Source organism: Orycteropus afer, unplaced genomic scaffold (genome assembly GCF_000298275.1).
Source record: "Orycteropus afer afer isolate SDZICR_OR568_19922 unplaced genomic scaffold, OryAfe1.0 scaffold00050, whole genome shotgun sequence".
In the NCBI taxonomy this organism is placed as follows: Eukaryota; Metazoa; Chordata; class Mammalia; order Tubulidentata; family Orycteropodidae; genus Orycteropus; species Orycteropus afer.
Window position 1 is genome coordinate 9,581,289 of NW_006921637.1, and position 21,208 is coordinate 9,602,496.

The 21,208-nt window shown below is 38.8% G+C and overlaps 1 protein-coding gene across 1 annotated transcript in view; it reads right to left on the reverse strand.

Moving 5' to 3' along the window:
• The window catches only part of DISC1 (DISC1 scaffold protein), a 688,592-nt gene that overhangs the window by 150,630 nt on the left and 516,754 nt on the right, over positions 1 to 21,208 (reverse strand). Inside the window, 1 exon segment of the mRNA XM_007938514.1 lies at positions 13,851 to 13,911. Within this exon segment, the coding sequence (XP_007936705.1) occupies positions 13,851 to 13,911 (61 nt within the window).

Here is a 21,208-nt window from a genome sequence, read left to right on the forward strand (position 1 = left end):
AGAATGGCCAGACTTCGTTTCACCTATTTTGGTCATGTTGTAAGAAGGGACCATTCCCTGGAGAAGGATGTCATGCTTGGTAGGGTGGAGGGTCGACAAAAGAAGGGGAGGCCTTCAATGAGATGGATTGATATGGTGGCTGCGATGATGGGCTCAAATATAGCAGGGATTGTGGGGCTGGCACGGGATCAGGCAGTGTTTTGTTCTGCTGTGCATGGGGTCGCTATGAGTCGGAAACCACTTGACGGCACTTAACAACAACAACAACATAGCATTGGGCAAATCTGCTTCAAAGTACCTCTTTCAAGTGCTGAAGAGCAAAGATGTTTCCTTGAAGACTAAGGTGTGCTTGACACAAGCCATGGATTTTCAATCACATCATATACATATTAAAGCTGGACAATGAAAAAGGAAGACCAAAGAAGAATTGACGCTTTTGAGTTCTGTTGGTGAAGAATGCTGAAAGTACCATGGACTGCTAAAAGAACCAACAAATCTGTCCTGGCAGTAAGTGCAGCCAGAATGCTCCTGGGAAGCAAGAATGGACAAACTTCGTCTCACCTACTTTGGTCATGTTGTAAGAAGGGATCATTTCCTGGAGGAGGACATCATGCCTGGCAAAGTGAAGGGACAAGGAAAAAGGGGAAGGCTTTCAATGAGATGGATTGATACAGTGGCTGTAACAATGGGCTCAGGTATAGCAAGGATCATGGGGCTGGCACAGGACCAGGCAGTGTTTCATTCTGCTGTACATGAGGTCACTATGAGTCAGAGATGACTCAACAGCACCTACAACAATGACAATTCAAAGGCATCAATTCTTCTTTAGTATGCCTTATTCATTGTTCAGCTTTTGCACATGCAGTGACTGAAAATACTGTGGCTTGCATCAGGCACACCTTATTTTAAGTATCCTTAGAGTTTTTATAGCATAAGATGAAATAAGGCAAAAAATCAAATTTAAATAATTATTTACTAAATTGACATTATAGAATTTTGTAGAATTAAGTGATTTACATTTTCTTATCTGTTTGAATTTCAAACTTATCTTTTAGATGATTGCTTCTCTTCGAAAATTAGATAGTATAGCTAAGTGGCTTCAATTGTAAAAATTGGGCAAATTCTACAAGGACTATTTTCTTGAAGGCTTTCACTCAAATTGATAGGATCATATTGATAGGATTAATCTACCTGGTTTTAAAAGGGAACCATTTAGGCCATTATTACAGATATCTATACCAAACAATGAATGAATTCACAAGTATTCACTATGTGTAAAGTCTAAGCCACAAGCTGGCAGTTGAGGTGAGAAAGCAGAACATGGACAAATGAAAGGAAAACTAATGCGCCAAGGTAGTGTGTCCACCTAAGCAGCAAGGGAAAGGTGGAAAGAGGACAAGCTATGAGCCAGAAGAACAAGAAAACACTGTAATCTAAGGTAGAGAGGGCTTCAATAAGACAGTAGAACTTAAGTTGGACCTAGAAGGACAGACATGATTCAACTAAGTAGAGACACCACAGGTAAAGAAGGGATGAGAAGGGGCTGTAGTATTTCCTATGTTTGCATCCTACACATCTCCTTCTGCTAATGACAAAGAGGCACTGAGCTGCCACAAATCATTCATAGCTGGCCATGGAGCCGGGTGTAGAGGGGCATGCTAAATCATGGAATGGAAACAAAGAACCTGAGAATCTCCCTCTCTCTCTCTCTCTCTCTCTCTCTGGCTGCAGAGGAAAACACTAAGGGATCAAGGCAGCTAAGAAGCAGTGAGAAATGTACTGAATGTTCCAAGAGAGTAAAGTCTGAGTAGCAATAATGTGTTTGACTTAAGCCTGCTAAGTGGGGTAGGTGGAAGGCATAAGGCAGTGACAAAACAATAAAATCAAAGTAAGAAAACATACATGAAGGTATTTGTGTGCATTTGCTTTCCTTCTCTTTGTACAAAGAAGGGAGGATGCAGTTTCCTATGCAGCCAGTTAAATATTTTCTGGTTGCCATTTCTTAAATAATTTTTCTCAAGAGTGTTTAAGTTCAATATACATGTATATTGGAAATGGTTTTGTTCCAGGTACAGAATAATTTTGAATAAAGAGTATTATATTTGGGATCCAAGGAATTCCATTCATTGTTGAACTTCTGCTAGGAAGTGAGTGAGCCATCTCCATGCCTGCTTCTGTCAGTTTTGGGGTTGTTGTTGTTAGCTGCCATGATGTTGCACAAAAATGCTGCCTGGCCCTGCACCATCCCTGTGATCAGTTGTGGATTGTACCATTGAGAGCCATAAGGTTTTCATTGCCTGATTTTTGAAGTAGACCACCAGGCCTTTCTTCCCAGTCCATCTTAGTACGGAAGCTCTGTTGAAATGCATTCAATGTCATAGCAACAAGCAAGCCTCCACTGACAGATAAATGATGGCTGCACAGGAAATTCACTGGCCCAGAAACAAACCCTCCAGTGTGGGAAGTGAGACTTCTATCACTGAACCATCAGTGCTTCAGAAGTTTGGAGTAATGTACCTCAAACAAGTACACTCATGTTTTCAGTTATACTGCTGTTTTGGATCACACCCTTGAATGAAGTCTTGCCTGAAGTCACCAATGGCTACCATAAATTAAACTTCCTTTTGTTTGCCTTCTCTAATCGTGCCCTTTAGTCTCTATGGTTCTACTTCCCTTACCTTTTTTTGTATAGTCTAAGAGCTGATTTTTCTTTAAAATAATTAGCTTTTTCTCTTTTTTTTTTTCCTTCTATGGTTGTGGAGAGAAAGAAGGCTAGTGAATGTGGTGGTCAAATACTGACAGTGATGTTGTTATTGTTAGGTGCTGTCAAGCCATGTCTGACTCATAGCGACCCTATGGACAGCAGAATGAAACACCGCCCAGTCCTTTACCAGCTCCATGATCCTTGATATACTTGAGCCCATCGTCACAGCCACTGTGTCAATCTATCTCTTTGAGGGCCTTCCCCTCTTTTGTCAATCCTCAACCTTACCAAGCATGACATCCTTCTCCAGAGAATGGTCCCTTCTGACAACATGACCAAAGTAGGTGAGACGAAGTCTGGCCATTCTCGCTTCCAAGGAGCATTTTGGCTGCAGTTCCTCCATGACACCTCTGTTAGTTCTTTTAGCAGCCCATGATACTTTCAGCTTTCTTCACCAGTACCACCACTCAAAAGCATCAATTCTTCTTCAGTCTTCCTTACTCATTGTTCAGATCTCACGTGCATACAAGGCGATTGAAAATACCATGGCTTGTGTCAGATACACCTTAGTCCTCAAGGAGACATCTTTGCTCCTTAGCATTTGAAAGAGGTCCCTTACAGTCAACTGGCCCAGTGCTATACATTGTCTAATGTCCTGACTTCTGCTTCCATTGGCGTCGATTGTAGAAGCAAGCAATGTGAAGTCTTCGACAACTTCAATCTTTTCCCCATTTATCAGGATGCTGCTTATAGACCTAGTTGTGAGGATTTTTGTTTCCTTTATACTAAGATGTAATCCATACTGCAGACTGTATTCTTCAATCTTCATCAGTAAATGCCTCAAGTCATCCTCACTTTCAGCAAGCAAAGTTGTGTCGTCAGCATATCGCAGGTTGTTAATGATTCTTCCTCCAATCTTGATGCCACATTCTTCTTCATATAGTCCAGCTTCTTGGATTATTTGCTCAGCATACAGATTGAATAAGTATGGGGAAAGGATACAACCCTGATTCACTCCCTTCTTGATTTTAAACATGCAGTATCCCCTTGTTCTGTTCAAACAACAGCCTCCTGATCAATGTACAGGTTCCTCATGAGCACAATCAAGTGTTCTGGAATTCCCATTCTTCTCAATGCCATCCACAATTTGTTATGACCCACACAATCAAATGCCTTTGCATAGTCAATAAAGTACAAGTAAACATATTTCTGGTATTCTTTGCTTTGAGCCAAGATCCATCTGACAGCAGCTATGATATACCTTGTTCCATGCCCTCTTCTGAATCCAGCTTGTACCTCTGGAAGTTCTCTGTCAATATACTGCTGCAACCTTTTTTGAATTAGCTTCAGTAGGATCTTACTTGAGTGTGATATTAATGATATTGTTCAATAATTTCCACATTTTGTGGGATAACCTTTCTTTGGAATGGGTACAAATATGGATCTCTTCTAGTCAGTTGGCCAGGTAGCTGTCTTCCAAATCTCTTGGCATAACTGAGTGATTGCCTCTAGTGGGGCATCTGTTTGTTGAAACATCTCAATGGGTATTCCTCAATTCCCAGTCTTTCTTCAGTACCATTGGTTCTTGATCATATGCCACTTCCTGAAATTATAGTAATTGGCTTTGTCTACTTGAGCTGCTCTTTGAAATCTTCTGTTCAGCTCTTTGATCTTGTTATTGCTTCCATTTTCTTTAGCTACTCTCTGCTCAAGGGCAAGCTTCAGAGTCTCTTCTGTCATCCATTTTTTTCTTTTCTTTTTTTCTCATCTTTTTAATGACCTCTTGCTTTCTTCAGGGATGATGCTCTTGATGTCATCCCATAATTTTTCTGGTTTTCAGTCATTGGTTCAATGCACTGAATGTGTTCTTCAGATGGTTTCTAAATTCAGGAGTGATATATTCAAGGTTATATTTGGTCTCTCATGGACTTGTTTTAATTGTCTTCAACTTCAAGTTGAACTTGCATATGAGCAGTTGATGGCCTGTTCCACAACCATCTCCTGGCCTGATTTTGGCTGAAGATATTGAGCTTTTCCATCGCCTCTTGCCACAGATGTAGTCAATCTGATTTCTGTGTATTCCATTTGGTGAAGTCCACATGTATAGCCACTGTTTGTGTTGTTGTAAAAAGGTATTTGCAATGAGTAAGTCATTGGTCTTGCAAAATTCTATCATGTGATTTCCAGCATCATTTCTGTCACCAAGGCCAAAATTTCCAACTACCAGTGATTCTTCTTTGTTTGCAACGTTTGCATTCCAGTCAGCAGTGATAATTAACACATCCTGATTGCATGTTTGGTCAATTTCATATGGCAGAAGCTGATAAAAATCCCTAATTTCCTCATCTTTGACTTTGGTGGTTGGTACATAAATTTGAATAATAGTTGTGTTAACTGGTCTTCCCTGTAGGTGTATGGATATTATCCTATCACTGACAGCATTGTACTTCATGACAGATTTTGAATCATCCTTTGTGATGAAGAACACCACATCATTCCTCTTCAAATTGTCATTCCAAGCATAGTAGACCACATGGTTGTCTTATTCAAAATGGCCCAAAACAGTCCATTTAAGCTCACTAATGCCTAGGATATCAATCTTTATGTGTTCCATTTCATTTTTGACAACTTTCAATTTTCCTAGATTCATACTTCACATGTTCCAATTATTAATGGATGTTTGCAGCTGTTTCTCCTCAATTAGAGTTGTGCCACATCAGCAAATGGAGGTCTTGAAAGCTTTACCTTATCCATATAACTAAGGCTGGTTCTACTATGATGATGCAGCTCTTTCCCAGTACTATTTTGAGAGCCTTCACCTAAGTGGTTTTTCCTCCTGAACTGTATTGGACAATGTTTCTGGGCAATTCATAAAGTTGTTCAGTAACATATCAGTGTTTCTCTGCTATTCATAAGGTTTTCCTTGACCAATTATTTGAGAAATTGATGGCCTCTTCCTCTCCCTTGTCTGTCTCAGTCTGTTGTAACCTGTGCCCCATGTGCAACCCTGCTGGGTTTGAGACACCAGTGGCACAGCCTCAAGCCTCACAGCAACATGCCACCACAGTAGGACAAACTGATAGACAAGTTTGTCTCCTTTAGCTGTTCAGAACCTCTCCACTCTCCCCTTACATGGATCCCTGCCTCTTTCCTGCCACTTGGGGGTCCCTCACCTTACCTGGATCCCTGCTGTGGCTCTTCACTCTGTCCTGGTCCCCTCGGCTTTTTCTCTGCTTTCCTGCCACTTGGGGTGTGTGGTCTGGGTCTCTTGCCTTATCTGCATCCCTGCTGCTGCTTCCTTGCTCTGTCTGACAGTGACACCTGGTTCATTATTACAAACTAAATAAAGCCATATTCTTTACAATATGGTCTCTGAAGTCGTTTTATTTATTTATTTAATATGTGCATCCTTCAGTAAGAAAATTGTAAATATGAATCACTAGTATTTGTTACATAAATTATATATATGAACTACTGTATACATATAAAATACTTTTAAAGATAAAATTTAAATGGATGAAATGAAAAAAAAGCAGAACAGAAATTCTAAAACATCCTTCACATGCTAGTGGACCATCTTGGGTATACCCGCTTCCGAAGCAATTACCCTAAAGATTCCATGTTTGGCTCTAAGATGTTTTCATCATTAGATCTTGGTTGGTTAGCAAATCACACTTGCTTTTGTCAATAACTGACAGACTGTAGGACCTTAGGTAAAGAAGAGAGTTTAGTCTCTCAGGCAATGACTGGAGTGTCTCCAAAACACCACTACCCTATGTGACCATTGTTCTGTGTGCAGTGTTGTCTCCACCACTGTGGTCTTATGGGCCAGGACATTGCTTTAGTATTCTTTATATTCTTCATGTCTAACACTATCTGGTTGATAGAAGGCCAATACTTTTTTGCTGAGTGAATATGGTCCAACTCCAGCAGGCTGTCTAACTCTCATGTTAATGTAATTCCAACTTCTGGAGTGAAGGCAGCTATCTGGATAAATAGGCTGAGAAGATGGTCAAGGGTCTAGGCAGAAACCTCCAAGATTCTTTTCTCAACTTGCTCATCTCTGTTAGCCACCTTAGAGTATGAATAATTTTACCTGGCTACCATTTCCTGTCAGACTATCCCTATTGAAATTTCATGATAATTAGAAACTAAACATTAAATTAAAACAACAGAACTAAGTCACTTAAAAAAAAAAAAAAAAACTTATCGATGTCTAAATTTCAAAGTAAATTTCAGAAAAGACCCATGAATCCTTGATTTTGTTGTTGTTAAGTGCCATCTAGTTGACTTCAACTCACAGTGACCCTATGCACAATAGAACGAAACATGGCCTGGTTGTGTGTTATCCTCACAACCCTTGCTATACTTGAGCCCATCATTGCAGCCATTGTATCAATCCATCTTGTTGAGGGTCTTCCCCTTTTTCGCTGACCCTCTACTTTACCAAGGATGACATCCTTCTCCAGGGAATGGTCCCTTCTGACCACATGACCAAAGTAGGTGAGATGAAGTCTTAACAATCTTACTTCCAAGGAGAATTCTGGCTTCACTTCTTCCAGGACAGATTTGTTCGTTCTTCTGGCAGTCCGTGGTACTTTTAGTATTCCTCACAAACATCATAATTTAAAGGCATCAACTCTTCTTCAGTCTTTCTTAATCATTGTTCAGATTTCACAAGTAAATGAGGTAATTGAAAACACAATGGCTTGGATTAGGCGCACCTTAGTGACATCCTTACTTCTTAACACTTTAAGAGTGAATTCTTGATAATTCCTTATAAAGATAAAAGGGGCCTCTAAAGAAACATTTAAACACTTCCATGTCCAAAACAGATTTTGGTGACCTTTTCTGTTCCCTTTTCCACACTTAAAGCAAAAATGTGGGAAACCCAGCAAAGCACAAGGAAACAAAAACAACCTACAATCTGCTACTCAACGCAGAGGTTTTATATCCAATTTCAGGGGAAAGAAGTTGGAATAAAATCTAGAATTTTTTAAAGAGAATTTTTCCTATTAATCATGTATTCAACAAATCCCAAAGATATAAATTGAACCAGCATACCCATTCTCAGGGTGGAAGGCTGGGTTACTCATGTGCCAGAGACACGAGTTTGCAATTGGATGATAATGAATTTCTCCCATACAATGTTTCACAATACAAGACCAATAAAAATTTAAACCCATCTACAAAAGAGAGAATTTTCAATATTTCTTTCCACTCTTTGAAAGAGATGGCTAACAAAGAATATGTAGTAATTGAGAACATAGAAATTAATGCAAAGCTTGACTGTAAGGGGAAAGGAACTGGGTCAAAATATGCTCAAGTAAAACCTTAGGAAACAATAAATCTGAATGAATAAGTAGATAAATCACTTTAAGATTTTTTTTTTTTTTCCTATTCAATAAAATACCACTAATATTTGTTTGCAAAACAAATGGATTTCTAGAGCATTATAACTTTTTAGGCAGTTTTCACTCTTTGAATCTAACATTTGAGAATAAGATTTCAAGACATAATTGTTCTTCATTCATTCATCCTTGCTGTCAGTATACTTTTATTGAATGTTTAGGACACGCTAGACAGTGTACCAGCTACTTAGCATACAAGACATGAGATCCATCTTCAAGAAGCCCATAGTCTAATAGAATTGGACAGATAGAAGTCTCTGCAACAAACTGTTCTAAGTGGCTATCCACTACAGGTACTAGGAAGGAAACAGAGGGAGGCCATAAAAGCTTCATAAGGAAGGGACTATTGTGCTGAGTGCTGAGAGTAAGTGTGTGCCCAGGGGTTCTATGGGTGAGGGCTTGCCAGTAGAGAAGCACTGTGAACAGAGGTCCTGCAGTGGAGCATGGGGAAATTAGGGAATCAAAGCAATTCGGATGGTCGGGAGCACCAGGCTGTCTGTGCAGGTGTGAACTACAGATAAGGATGGTCACTTCATGGAGAGAATGGTAAAGTTTGTCAGTTCATCCTGGATACAAAGGGATCCTAGAAGGATTATAAGCTCTGGCTTACATGGTGTGATGCCACTGAGAGTGAGGCTGTTGGGATACTATTGAATCAGCCAAGTCAAGGTTAGTAATACTGGGAATGGAGAAGAATGCAGCAGAAAATGGATCTGTGAAATAAACATGTAGCTCTGAATTGCATCCACTGCCCTGGCTTTTGGCTACAGGTTGGGTGGTGAAAAAAAAAAAAAAAAGGTATTTCTACTTTCTAGAAGGAAGAAAAGAAACATACATGCACCTAACTTATAATTCGTATTATTAAAAAGCAATTTTTTTTTAAGTGCATATGTTTTGGTTACCTAGTCCCACTCTGACAAGAATATACCACAAATGGGATGGCTTTAATAAACAGGAGTTTATTCTTACAATTTGGAGGCTTTAAGTCTGAGTTTAAAATGCCAGGTTCTAGGGGTTGGATGAAAGCCCCTCAACCTTGGGCTTCAGCTCTGCCTCCTGCTCCCAGCCCACTGAAGCTGGAAGCTTTCTTCACTCAGCTGCTGGCTGCTGAGGCTGACAAGCCCAAGATTGACAATAAGGCACAGTCCTAATATTACCAAACCACATGGCAGGCCATTAATTCAAGTCCATTAAAAGTCCCAAGATCGGCAGTGAATGGCAGGCTGCTGAACAATTACTCAGCTACATGCAGGGTTCAAGTGTGCCATAAACTAAAGACCATGCCCAAAGCTACTTCCTATATACAGGAAGCAACCATATCCCTAAAGCAGCTACTCAGCTGCTCCAATACATTCCACCATGGAGTTAATTACCAATCTTACAATGAGGAATAACTACATCCAGCTGCCCAGCCACTCAACCAGGCCCAGCCAAGTTGACACACAAACTTAACTACCACAACATACTAGAGATCTCCATTTAATATGTGCCTGCTTTTTTTTTTTTTTTTCCAAAATACCCCTCTGAACTGCTCACAACATTTGAACTTTCTAATTTACTTTTTTTTTTTTTTTTTGGTATACAGTGGGAAAAGAACTCATCAAAGAGAAACATTAAACCCATCTCAATCTAGGTGTCATTATTGAGGTCTCTAGCTCTTTGTGTACTTTGGGATAACAAATATATTGTTGTTATCTCATTTGGATTGGTCTCCAAAACTATGTCCAGCCATAGTTTTGTAGCCCTGGTCTTTCAGGGTGTCCTCTGTACTGTTCTGATGAAAAAATGAGTGGTCTGTTTAGTTCTCACGCACTTTCTTTCTAAACCACTGCTAGACAAAGAGATGTTACAGACAGTAAAAATGAATGACAGAGATAGTCATCAGCATGTTGTTTTAGTCACTATCTTGCAATATCAATTGAGTAGCCACTATTATAAAAACTGTACCTTGTGCTAAAAACTGCTTTTATGTTCTCTAAGACGTTGACTGTGAATGTGACAGATCCTCAGTATAGCCCATAAGCATCCAATAACCATCACTACTCAGCCCAAGTGGGGAGGAATGCAGTCAGAAGTAGAGCCTGACAATGGTCAAAAGTTCTGTAGTATCCACTCTGGCCTTCTGTGCTGATGTTGCAATAAATATAAGTACCTACACACATGCAAGTTACACCAAGTCCTTAGTCTCTGTCCGCTACTCTGTGCACTATCAGAGGGATTAAAGATCTCTACCATTTTTCTTCTTCTCTTTTCTACTGTCCCTACTTAACCAATTCAAAAGCTTTTCAGTAAAGTCTCTTAACAGCTTGAAACGCAATGTAAAGAGCCCTCAGAAGTAGTTGTATAGGATAAGTCAGCTAACATCCTAGACCTCTGAGATGGTTGAAGGAGTCTTAGGTAACTAGGTATGTGAATCAAGTGAGGAATACAGTGGCTTTGGAGCATCAACCTTGCTGAAGGGGAGGGAAGAGAAGTGGAAGGTGATGAAAAATGACACTGGTGTGTTCATAAATTAGTTGTCTTCCTTCATTCATTTACTCAACCATTCATTTCACAAATACTTATTGGGTACCCACAGAGTATTATGAACTGTCAAATTCCTGATGATACAGTTCTGAACAAGATAGACTTAGTCTTACAGTACTGATTTAAGTACTTTGAAGGTGAAAATGATTCAGTAAGAATACATTCCTCAGCCTAGGGAGTTATGGAAGTTTTTAAAGAAGGGAAGCTAACACTTAATGGATGAGCACCCATCCAGTGTGCCATGAGGAAGGAGTGTGGTCAATATCAGTCCAGACCATCTGAACCACCTAAAGACTACTTCAAATCCCTAAGTATTGGGTTGTATCATTTGAAATTGTCAAAAAATGGTATTTTTTTTTAAGCAGAACATCTACTACTCGCTTATCGACTAAATTTATATATGATGTATTTCACTTATGACAATAGTAAATAAATAGTCTACAGTTCAACTATATTGTCCATAAGCAACATATGTTTGGCAGTCCCAAATGCTGAGATGTGAGTTAAGAATAATGCTGGTCATGATTCTCAGAGGATTAGCAGTTATGTAATGATATAATTTGGCAGTTATGGAATAATGTATTTGGAAGTTATGTAATGATGTTATATGGCAGTTATATAATGATGTAATCATCCTCCATTTGCAGATTTTCACATAATGACCTGGTCTCTGGAACCCAAATATTTCAATAAGTAAGCAATGGGTGTAATTTCATATGGTTCAACTTAATACCTTCCTGGATGACATCACTTGTCCATTTCCCCTCCTAAATGTTTTAAAACACATTTCTTTCCAGAAAAAATTCTCAGAGAAGCATGAGAAAATGTGAGTCAGTTGGCTGAGTGGTGAAGTGGGGGTGGGGGTGTTGATGGATGACACTCAAGGGTACACAGAGGCCGTAGGGAAGAGTGCTGTGAGCCAATGTAAGATGCTTTGGTTTTGTTCTTGCACAATGGGGAGCCACTGGACAGTTTTAAGCAGGGAGTATAATGACTGGATTTGTATTTTAAGATGCCCACTCGAGACTGCCTGGAGAATGAAGTGGAAAGAGCAAGACTGAAGGCAGAAAGGCAGTAAAAGCCACTCCGTGTTCATTCAGCAGAGAGATGGGCCATTGTTAAAGTAAATGAGCTAGAGAGATGTTAAAGGGCGAGAGACAGGACTCAGTAACTAGCTGTCAATGGGAGATGAGGGAGAGGGAACTCAACATGCATCCATGATTCTAGCATAAGCAACAAGATGGCGGTGGTGGGGCCATTCGTTGGACTGGGTTCACATGGGAAGAGGCTGGCTAGGAGGACAAAAGGACAAGTTCAATTCTGGACAGGATTGCTTAGTCAGTTAGATCTTCCTCTAATCCTCTTAGAAGAGAGGGAAGATTAGAAGAAGTAGAATGTGAAGGGATAACACTTACAGACTGCCAACTGTGTGAGTGTTTTACATATAATATTTAATTCAGTCCACATATTGGCCCTGGAGAGTAGATAGTCTTATTCTAGCTGTGTAGTTAATGACACTGAAGGTAGAGTTTGTCTGAGGGTATGCAGTTTGTAAGTGGTGAACTACAATTGAAATGGATAGCTCTCCACCAATACCTATGTGTTTACCATTACAACTCACTGCCCAATAACCTAATAGAACTCATGATGTATGTGGGGATTATAAGGAGCCTCTGGTAACTCAGTGGTTAAAGTTTTGACTGGTAACCAAAAGGTCTGTGGTTTGAACCCACTAGCTTCTCTGCAAAACAAAGATATGGTAGCCTGTGTCTGTAAAGATGTAAAGACAGCTTTGGGAAACCAGGACAGTTCTACTCTGTCCTATAGGGTAACTACGAGTAGGAATAGATTTGATAGCAATGGGTTTTTGGGTTTGGTGGTAATTATGGCTAAGAAATGGTAATTGGAGTTAAGATCAAGAGGGATAAGGCAGGAGTATACCTCAGAACATGATGAGAAAAGAGAAAGGCCAAATTCAAATCAGAGCACTTAGCCTAGATAAGTATTGTTCTACTTTCTGAGGAAAGTCCTTATATGGTACAAACACTTCACACACTTGGCTGCTAACTCAAATATGGGAGGGTCAAGTCTACCCAGAAGTGCCTCAGAAGAAAGGCCTGGTGATCTACTTCCAAAAAAATCAGCCATTAAAAACTGTATGGAACACAGTTCTAGTCTGACACACATGGGGTCACCATCAGTAAGGATCCACTTGACAGTAACTGATGTTGGTATTTTCTGAGAGAAAGAAGCACTTTCTGAGAAACCTACTTCTTACCTGCATGTTTCTTTTCTACTAATCCTTCCCAAATTGGGGGAGGGGGTGTTTATCTTGGTTTAAAGGACTTGTTTCCCAAGCATTAGAAACAAATACTATAGTACTTCCTTATCCTGTACAGCAGCACTCAACAATGTGGTCTCTCTTAACATCTCTTAAGAGAGAAGTAATATTTTAGCCAATGACATTATCTTATCCAACAAAAGCTCAGGGCATGACGTATCTAAATCATTACTTAAGTATTTCCAAAATAGTAGCAAAATAGTCTCCATATAACTAAATGACTCTAAGGGAAGAAAGCATATATTACATTCTAGTACTTGTTTCCTTAATTAGAAACAGATCCCAGTGGCTGGAATTTATTTTCCTAAATACACAGCCACAAAAACCAGAAACATTTTGACATGCTACAGCATCCCTAACATTTCTCAAATCTGAATTCCTAATTGGGTTAAAGAAAAAAAAAAAAAAAGCAACCAGGAGTTTTCACGCTGGTTTTGAGTCAAGATTCAAAACAGAACCTAAGACACGCATTTTTATATTATTCTAAGGCATGAATAACCAGGTTTAAAATCTCTACAACCCCCTCAACCACTGAAAACAAAGGGAAAACAGACCAACACATGAATTCCAAATTTAACATGCACAGAAATTCTTCTCCTTCTATGGAACATGAAAACTATCTTGTGATCTCCTCAAGACCCTTAATCTACTTACTTTTTAAAAGATGAGTCAAGAGCTGGAGATATTTGAATAACACCTGTTTCTTCCCTCACAGAATTCAAAGGACTCTCTTTTTTGTGCTTTTCTTTCTTAATTTATCATTGAACTAGACAAATCATTTGTGTTGTTGTTAGCTTAAACTAAATTCTGTAATAATAATGAATTCAGACACTCCATGGAGTCCATAATAAAGAATTATTATCCTTACCTGTGCAGTTTATCCTCAAGCATTTCAATGTACTTCACAGTATTTCCCATCACACTTGTTTCTGCAAAACAAACATTCAAAGGTGATGGAACTACAATCAAAGACTGAAAAAATCATAATACAACTAAAAGCTAAAAACCAAATGATAGTGGTCAAGTCAGTACTGATAATAATATCTTGTGTTTGGAAGTGCAGCCCCTGAGTGGTGTAAACAGTTAATGCACTCTGGTGCTAGCTGAAAGTTTGGACATATGAGTCCATCCCAAAGTGCCTCAGAAGATTGCCTGGCATTCTGCTTCTGAAAACGCAGCCATTGAAAACCCAGCAGAGCACAGTTCTCCTCAGACACCCATGGGCACACCAGAAGCTGGAATTAACTTGAGGATAACAGTTTAATGCTACAAAAATAGTATAATGCATGGAGTGGTTGCATGGAGCAACCAGCAGAAAAGGATTCTGAGGCTTCGAGTGTTCACTGCAGGAATCAGCATGAAGCCTGGGGACCACTAGGATTTGTGCCACCCTTGCTTTATTCTTCCAAAGACAGTCCACTCATAGTCTATCATGTATAACAATATGTATGCCCATTCCAAGGAAAGGGGATCCAACAGAACGTGGAAACTAACAAACAATATCATTCATATCACATGCAAGTAAAATCTTGCCAAAGACAATTCAAAAAGTTGGAGCAGTATATTGACAGGGAACTTTCAGAAATGCAAGCTGGATTCAGAAGAGGACGCAAAATGAGGGATATCATTGCTGATGTCAGATGAATCTTAGCTGAAACAAAGAATACCAGAAAGATATATACCTGTTTTATTCATTGTACAAAGGCATTTGACTATGTAGATTATAAAAAATTATGGATAACATTGAGAAGAATGGGAATTCTAGAACAATTAATTGTGCTTAAGAGGAACTGGTACATAGATCAAGAGGCTGCCATTCAAACAGAACAAGGGGATATTGAATGATTTATAATCAGGAAGGGCATGTTAGGGTTGCATCTTTCCACCATACTTATTCAATCTGCATGCTGAAAAAATAATCCAAGAAGCTGGACTATATGAAGAAGAATGTGGCATCAGGATTGGAAGAAGAGTCATTAACAATCTGTGATGTGCGGATGACACAACCTTGCTTGCTAAATGTGAGGAAGACTTGAAGTACTTGCTGATGAACATCAAAGACTACAGTCTGCGGTATGGGTTACACCACAACATAAAGAAAACAAAAATCCTCACAACTGGACTAGGAAGCAACATCACAGTAAATAGAGAAAAATTGAAGTTGTTAACTATTTCATTTTAATTGTAACACTCATGGAACCAGCAGTCAGACATAGTATTGCACTGGGCAAATCTGCTGCAAAAAAAACCTCTTTAAAATGTAGAAGAGCAAAGTTATCACCTTGAAGACTAACTGCACCCAATTCAAGCCACAGTATTTTCAATCACCTCATATGCATAAGAAAGCTGGACAATGAATAAGGAAGACCAAAGAAGAGTTGATGCTTTTGGATTGTGGTGTTAGCAAAGAATACTGAAAATACTATGGACTGCCAGAAGAACAAACAAATCTATGCTGGGGGAAGTGCAGCCGGAATGCTCCTTAGAAGCTAGAATGGCCAGACTTGGTCTCACCTATTTTGGTCATGTGGTCAGAAGGGACCAGTGCTTGGAGAAGGAGATCATGGTTGATAAAGTAGAGGGTCAGAGAAAAAGGGAAAGACCCTCAATGAGATCAATTGACACAGTAGCTACAACGATGGGCTTAAGCATAGCATGGATTGTGAGGATGGCGTAGGACAGGGTCATACTTTGTTCTGTTTTACACAGGGTCACTATGAGTTGGAAGTGACTTGATGGCACCTACCAACAAATGCTGGTGTGGGAGTTTAGATGTCATGATATAGTTCTGTAAAAACAGTAATTTATTCACTGGTTAATCTTGCATAAGCACTACAAATTCAGGATGTCCTAAGTAGAAATGTTATGTTTTACATCTTATATTTATATGCCAGACACTGTTCTAAGCATTTGGGATAAATCAGCAACAGAAAATATAAAGGTCCCTGACTCTGTGGTGCTTATGTTCTGGTAGGGGAAGATAATAAACTTAAAATCCTACATTGCTGTTGTTGTTATGTGCCATCAAGTCGAACCCGACTCATAGCAACCCCTCCTTGGATGGAAGTAGATTGCCCAACATAAAATCCAATAGAATATTAGAAAGTGGGAAATACCATGGGGTTTAAAAAAAAAAAAAAAAGGCAAGAGAAGGAAATCAAAATGGCACTGTAGCATAATTTGGGTAGACATCACTGAGAAAGCATTATTTGAGTAAACACTTGAAGATGTTGGAGAAAGTGAGTCAACAGACATCTTGGGGATGAGGCAAACAGGCAGAAAGATCAACAAGTATTCAAATTCTGGGGCAGATACATGTTAGAGCATCATATTCCATGAGATAAAGAGGTAAAGTCAGACAAAATATCCAGGTTCTGCTCATGTAGGCCACTGTAGAAATCTGAATTTTCCAAAAATGACCAAAACAATATTTCTAGTCCCACATTCTTTTTCAGTACCTTGCCACTCCCTGTCAAGGGGTAGAGTACATTTCCCACCTCTTGAAACTGAACTGGCTGTGATTGCTCCAATCAATTCAATATGATGGAAGGGAAGCTATACAACTTTCAAGGCTAGAATACAGCTTCTACCTCTTACTCTTGGATACCCAGCTTTAATGTTTTGAGGGAGCCTAAGCCACATGGCAGGCAGATGTTTGGCCCATAGGCCATCTGAGGTCTCAGCATATAGCCTGTATCAACTGCCATATATGTGAGTGAGTGAGGTTTCAGATAATCCAAACCCCCAGACTTTAAGTCTAAGTAACCCACGACATTATGGAATAGCAACAAGTCATCCTGGCTCACAGAATGTATAGAAATAATAAATAGTAATTTTAACTCATTAAATTTGGGGATGATTTGTTATACAGCTGTAGTAACTGGAAAGCCACTGTCAGGATTTTGACTTTTGTTCTGAGTGAAAGAGAAAACACTTCCCAGTGTCTGACTTATGCTGCTGTGTTGAGACCAGACTGTAGGATAGAAGCAGAGATAACTGGGAGGCTACTGCAATAATCCAGGAAAAGGCCATGATAACTTAACCCAGGGTGTTAGCAGGAGTGGATGATGAATAGGCAGATTTTGCTGTTAATGTTGTTAGTTGCTGTTGAGTTGGCTCTGATTCATGGTAACATTATGTATAACAGAATGAAACTTTGCCTAGTCCTGTTCCAACTTCATTATCATAGGTATGTTTGAGTCCATTGTTGCAGCTATTTGTGTTAGTCCATTGAGAGTTTCCCTTGTTTTCACTGACCCTCTACTTTACCAACCATTATGTGATTTTCTAGCAATTAGTCTTTCCTGATGACATGTCCAAAGTAAGTAAGTCGAAGTTTGGCCCATCCTCACTTCTAAGGAACATCCTGGTTTTATTTCTAAGATGGAGTTGTTTGTTCTTGTACAACAGGTAGGTTTTAGATATATTTTAAAGGTTGAACCAACATGATTCCATGATAAATTGAGTGTAGGTGTAAGAAAGAGAGAAGTCAAGAATGACCACAAAGTTTTGGCCCAGAGTCAGTGAGAAGAATAGAGCTGCCATCAACAGATGAGGAAGACTGCAGAAGGAAGCAGTCTGGGGAGACAAACAAGAATTCATTTTGGATACACTAAATTTGAGAAGACATCCAGTATAGACATTAAGTATGAAGCCAGACATATGAGTGTGGAGTTCACTGAATGGTGTGGGTGACATTTGGAAGCCGTCAATGTTGGAAGCATTGAGGCTGGATGATGTCATTAAGGGAATGTGAGTAATATAAGAAGCCTTTGATGAGCATATATAACTATGCACCTTTCCCCAAAAGGAAAAAAAATGGGTAGAACCTCCCATAAGGAAAATATAGCCATATTCTTATGTTCAAAAATAATCCAGATGCTTACCATATTGATGATCTTGTTATGAACCTAAATGCCAACTACTTTGCAAGTATCTCAAGACCTAGTTAGAGACATGCTGGTTTTCTCCAGAAGCTGCAAGTTTTATATGTTTTCTCACTTGTTTAGAGGCTGCCATTTAAAGAGGATGCTATGTTTGAAATATTATCTCATCTGGGTCTCCAGCCTACCTCCCAGCCAAGCAGTTTAAAGATATTTTGCACATATTCAGTGGATTGGCCCACAGCCTTCAAGAGAGGTTTTAAACTTCTTAAATATTATGCCCACAGACAAGGAGTACTAAGAATAAAGCAGCCTCTACTAGTGGTTTCCTCTCTTTCTTTCCTTACCATCTTAGATCCCACAGAGCAGGGGCTCTTGAGGAAAGTGATGGTGAGGTAGGATCCAGGGGTCAAAGAGGGAGCCCCTGGCAGAAATGATGTTCCAGGGCTGAAATGCCCAGGAACAAAGAAGGCTAGGGGATTCTAGGCCTCCTGATTATAAAAAGGCAGGAATACTTCCCCTTCTCTCCATTTGCTAAGGGAATCTGATATCCAAGTTTAATCCATAATATCAGAATTAGTTTTGTGACTAGAATTAAACAAAAAGTCATTGATAATCAAATGTTAAATGCCATGAAAGTGTTTAGCAAAAGTCATGGCACAAACACAAATCAATGTTACAGAGATTTAATATGGGTCCTATATCATACAAGGTACTATGCTAGGCACTAGTTAAATATGAAAAGGAACATGGCTTCAAGGGATACAGAGATAGCTGTGGGACCGGACTCTAACACCAGTTTCTCACTGGAACACATACACAGCAATATTTCACATAAAGATACATCAAAACCAATAACCCAAAAATGTCCCTACCAATCAAATGGGAAAAAAATGTAAGCCACCCAGCAACACCCTATTTAGCATAAACACCAAAGACAGGAGAATGTAATGTGAAAGTAAGTTCAATTAGATTTTACTGTATTATGTTCTCCGTTTGTATAATGAAAGGACAGTAGTATTTGTCATGATAATAGTACAGGAAATGAGTAACACCCAAGCCAGCTTGCTATCCGACTGAATGAAGCACTGCAGAGGAACTTTAGACCCACTCCCTCAAGGGCATCATTGGATCAGTGAAATAGGATCTCACATTTAAAAACAGAAGTCAGAAGTCAGAGGAGCCTCAACAGTTTAGAATTAACCAAAAAATTTTGTCTAACATTAGTCATTTTACTGAAGTTTACTAAAGTAGCATATTTTCCAAAGTAGAAAATTTTCTACAGTATTAATGAAGCCTGGCCTATTTTTATAAAAATAAGTTTACAGACTTCAAAGGCTAACATTCAAGAATCAATTTAAACCAAAATTAATTTCCATTACTTAAAATTTCCAGAAGGAAGATGTGAAAAGCAAAGGAGAAATTTTAGAAATCTGAGAAATTTTTGACTATTCAAGGTTCAAGTTAACAAAAGGATCTCTGTTCACTTGGGTAGTTAAACCAAGCATGAAGATGAATGGGTAACTCAGTCCTAACAAAGACCCAAGGAAGTCAGCAATACAGAAAAGTGGAGGGATGGGATGAGACTATGTAAGGCCTTGAAAGCTGGCAGAACCCTTCACATGAAATCCTAGATTAGTCAAATTTCACACTGAAGAGCAAGATGAAACACCAACCTGGAGCTCCTAAAACCCAAACAGCTCTGTCTGTTACCACCAAAGTGATATTAACTATCACAATGGAAACTTCATTTGTGGAAACACATGATAAGAAGATGATAATATTAATTTAGCTAACATTTTATTGAGCAATTCCTATGTGTCAGGTACTATTTTAAGTACTTTGTTCTGAATGGCAACTAATATTAGAATCATGAAGCAAGTCTATCATTATCCCTATATATAGTTTATTAAACAGAGGGGCAGCAAGGTTCAAAGTCACACAGGCAGTAAGGGTATTACCAGAGTCTATTGTGATGGACCACACAAATTCAATTTTGAACAGTATAATAGAGCTCAGTAAATGGATATGGAATGCACCAAGGTAAATTTTAGATGTCAATAAAATGAAGTAGGTGTTCAAAGATAAATTTACGAAAGACCAAACGCTGTAAAAAGCACGATGCATTGCAAAGAACAGCTGTCAACAAAAGAAAACTACACTGTATATGAACTACATGAAATAATGTTACTCATGTATCAGCACAAAATAAATTGTCATCACATAAAACAAATTCAACAACATGTATTTAGAAAATGTAAAAGAAATAGGCCAAGGTGATTTGGGAGTAGGGTGAAATGTGAAAAAAACATAATTTTCTAATGTTTATGACCACACTGGTCCATCTTCCCAGTAAGAAGATAAAATAAATACATCTGGCTTAACAACCAGATTTTTATTTGGATCGTAAAATTTATTTATTTATAGCATTTTCAGTTCCACCTACAGTTGCTAATCATGTAGATAGGACTCTCAAGGGAGGATTCCTGACTTTAATAAAATACAACTCTTCCTAGACCTACATTGCTGTTGTTAGCTGCCATCAAGTCAGGATCAACTTATGATGCATAGCAAAACAAAATGCTGCTCAGTCCTGTACCATTCCCATAGGGTTTTCATTGGCTTATTTTTGGAAGTAGATTGCCAGGCCTTTCTTCCTACTTCTTTTAGTCTGGAAAGTCTGCTGGAATCTGTTCAGAATCATAGCAAAATGCAAGCCTGCACTGACAGATGGTGATTGTGCATGAAGCACATTGACCAGGAATCAAATCCAGTTCTCACATGTGGAAAGTGAGAATTCTATCTTGTAAATTCTCTGGTGCATTTATTTAATTATAAAATAAATACTTCAAAACTACATTAGCAATTTACTCATTTCTCATTGGCAGGACCTCACTCAGTATCTTTTTAATTCTCTCTTGTTTCATTTGACGTTGACAAGACATTTTCAGAGAAGAAAAATATGTATCAGATATGAGTCCTACATAATTAATAAATGATAACCTTTGAGGTTGTATCTAACCCTCATTCATACATTCACCTAATGTTTCTTAAAATCCTACCAGGTACCTGTACAATTGGTGCTCTACTAAAAAACCATCTGTATGAGACCTGAAGGTCAACATTTACTCTAAAGCAAAGATAAGAAGATAAGAGGACAGGAAAACTAGGGTACTGGAAACAGAACAACCAGAACATAATCACAGATAATGTTGACACATTGTGAAAAATGTTGCTAATGTCACTGAAAGACTTGTGTGGAAATTGTCAAATGGGAGCCTAACTTGCTAATGTAATCATCTACAAGAAACACTATATATATATAATATATATATATATATAT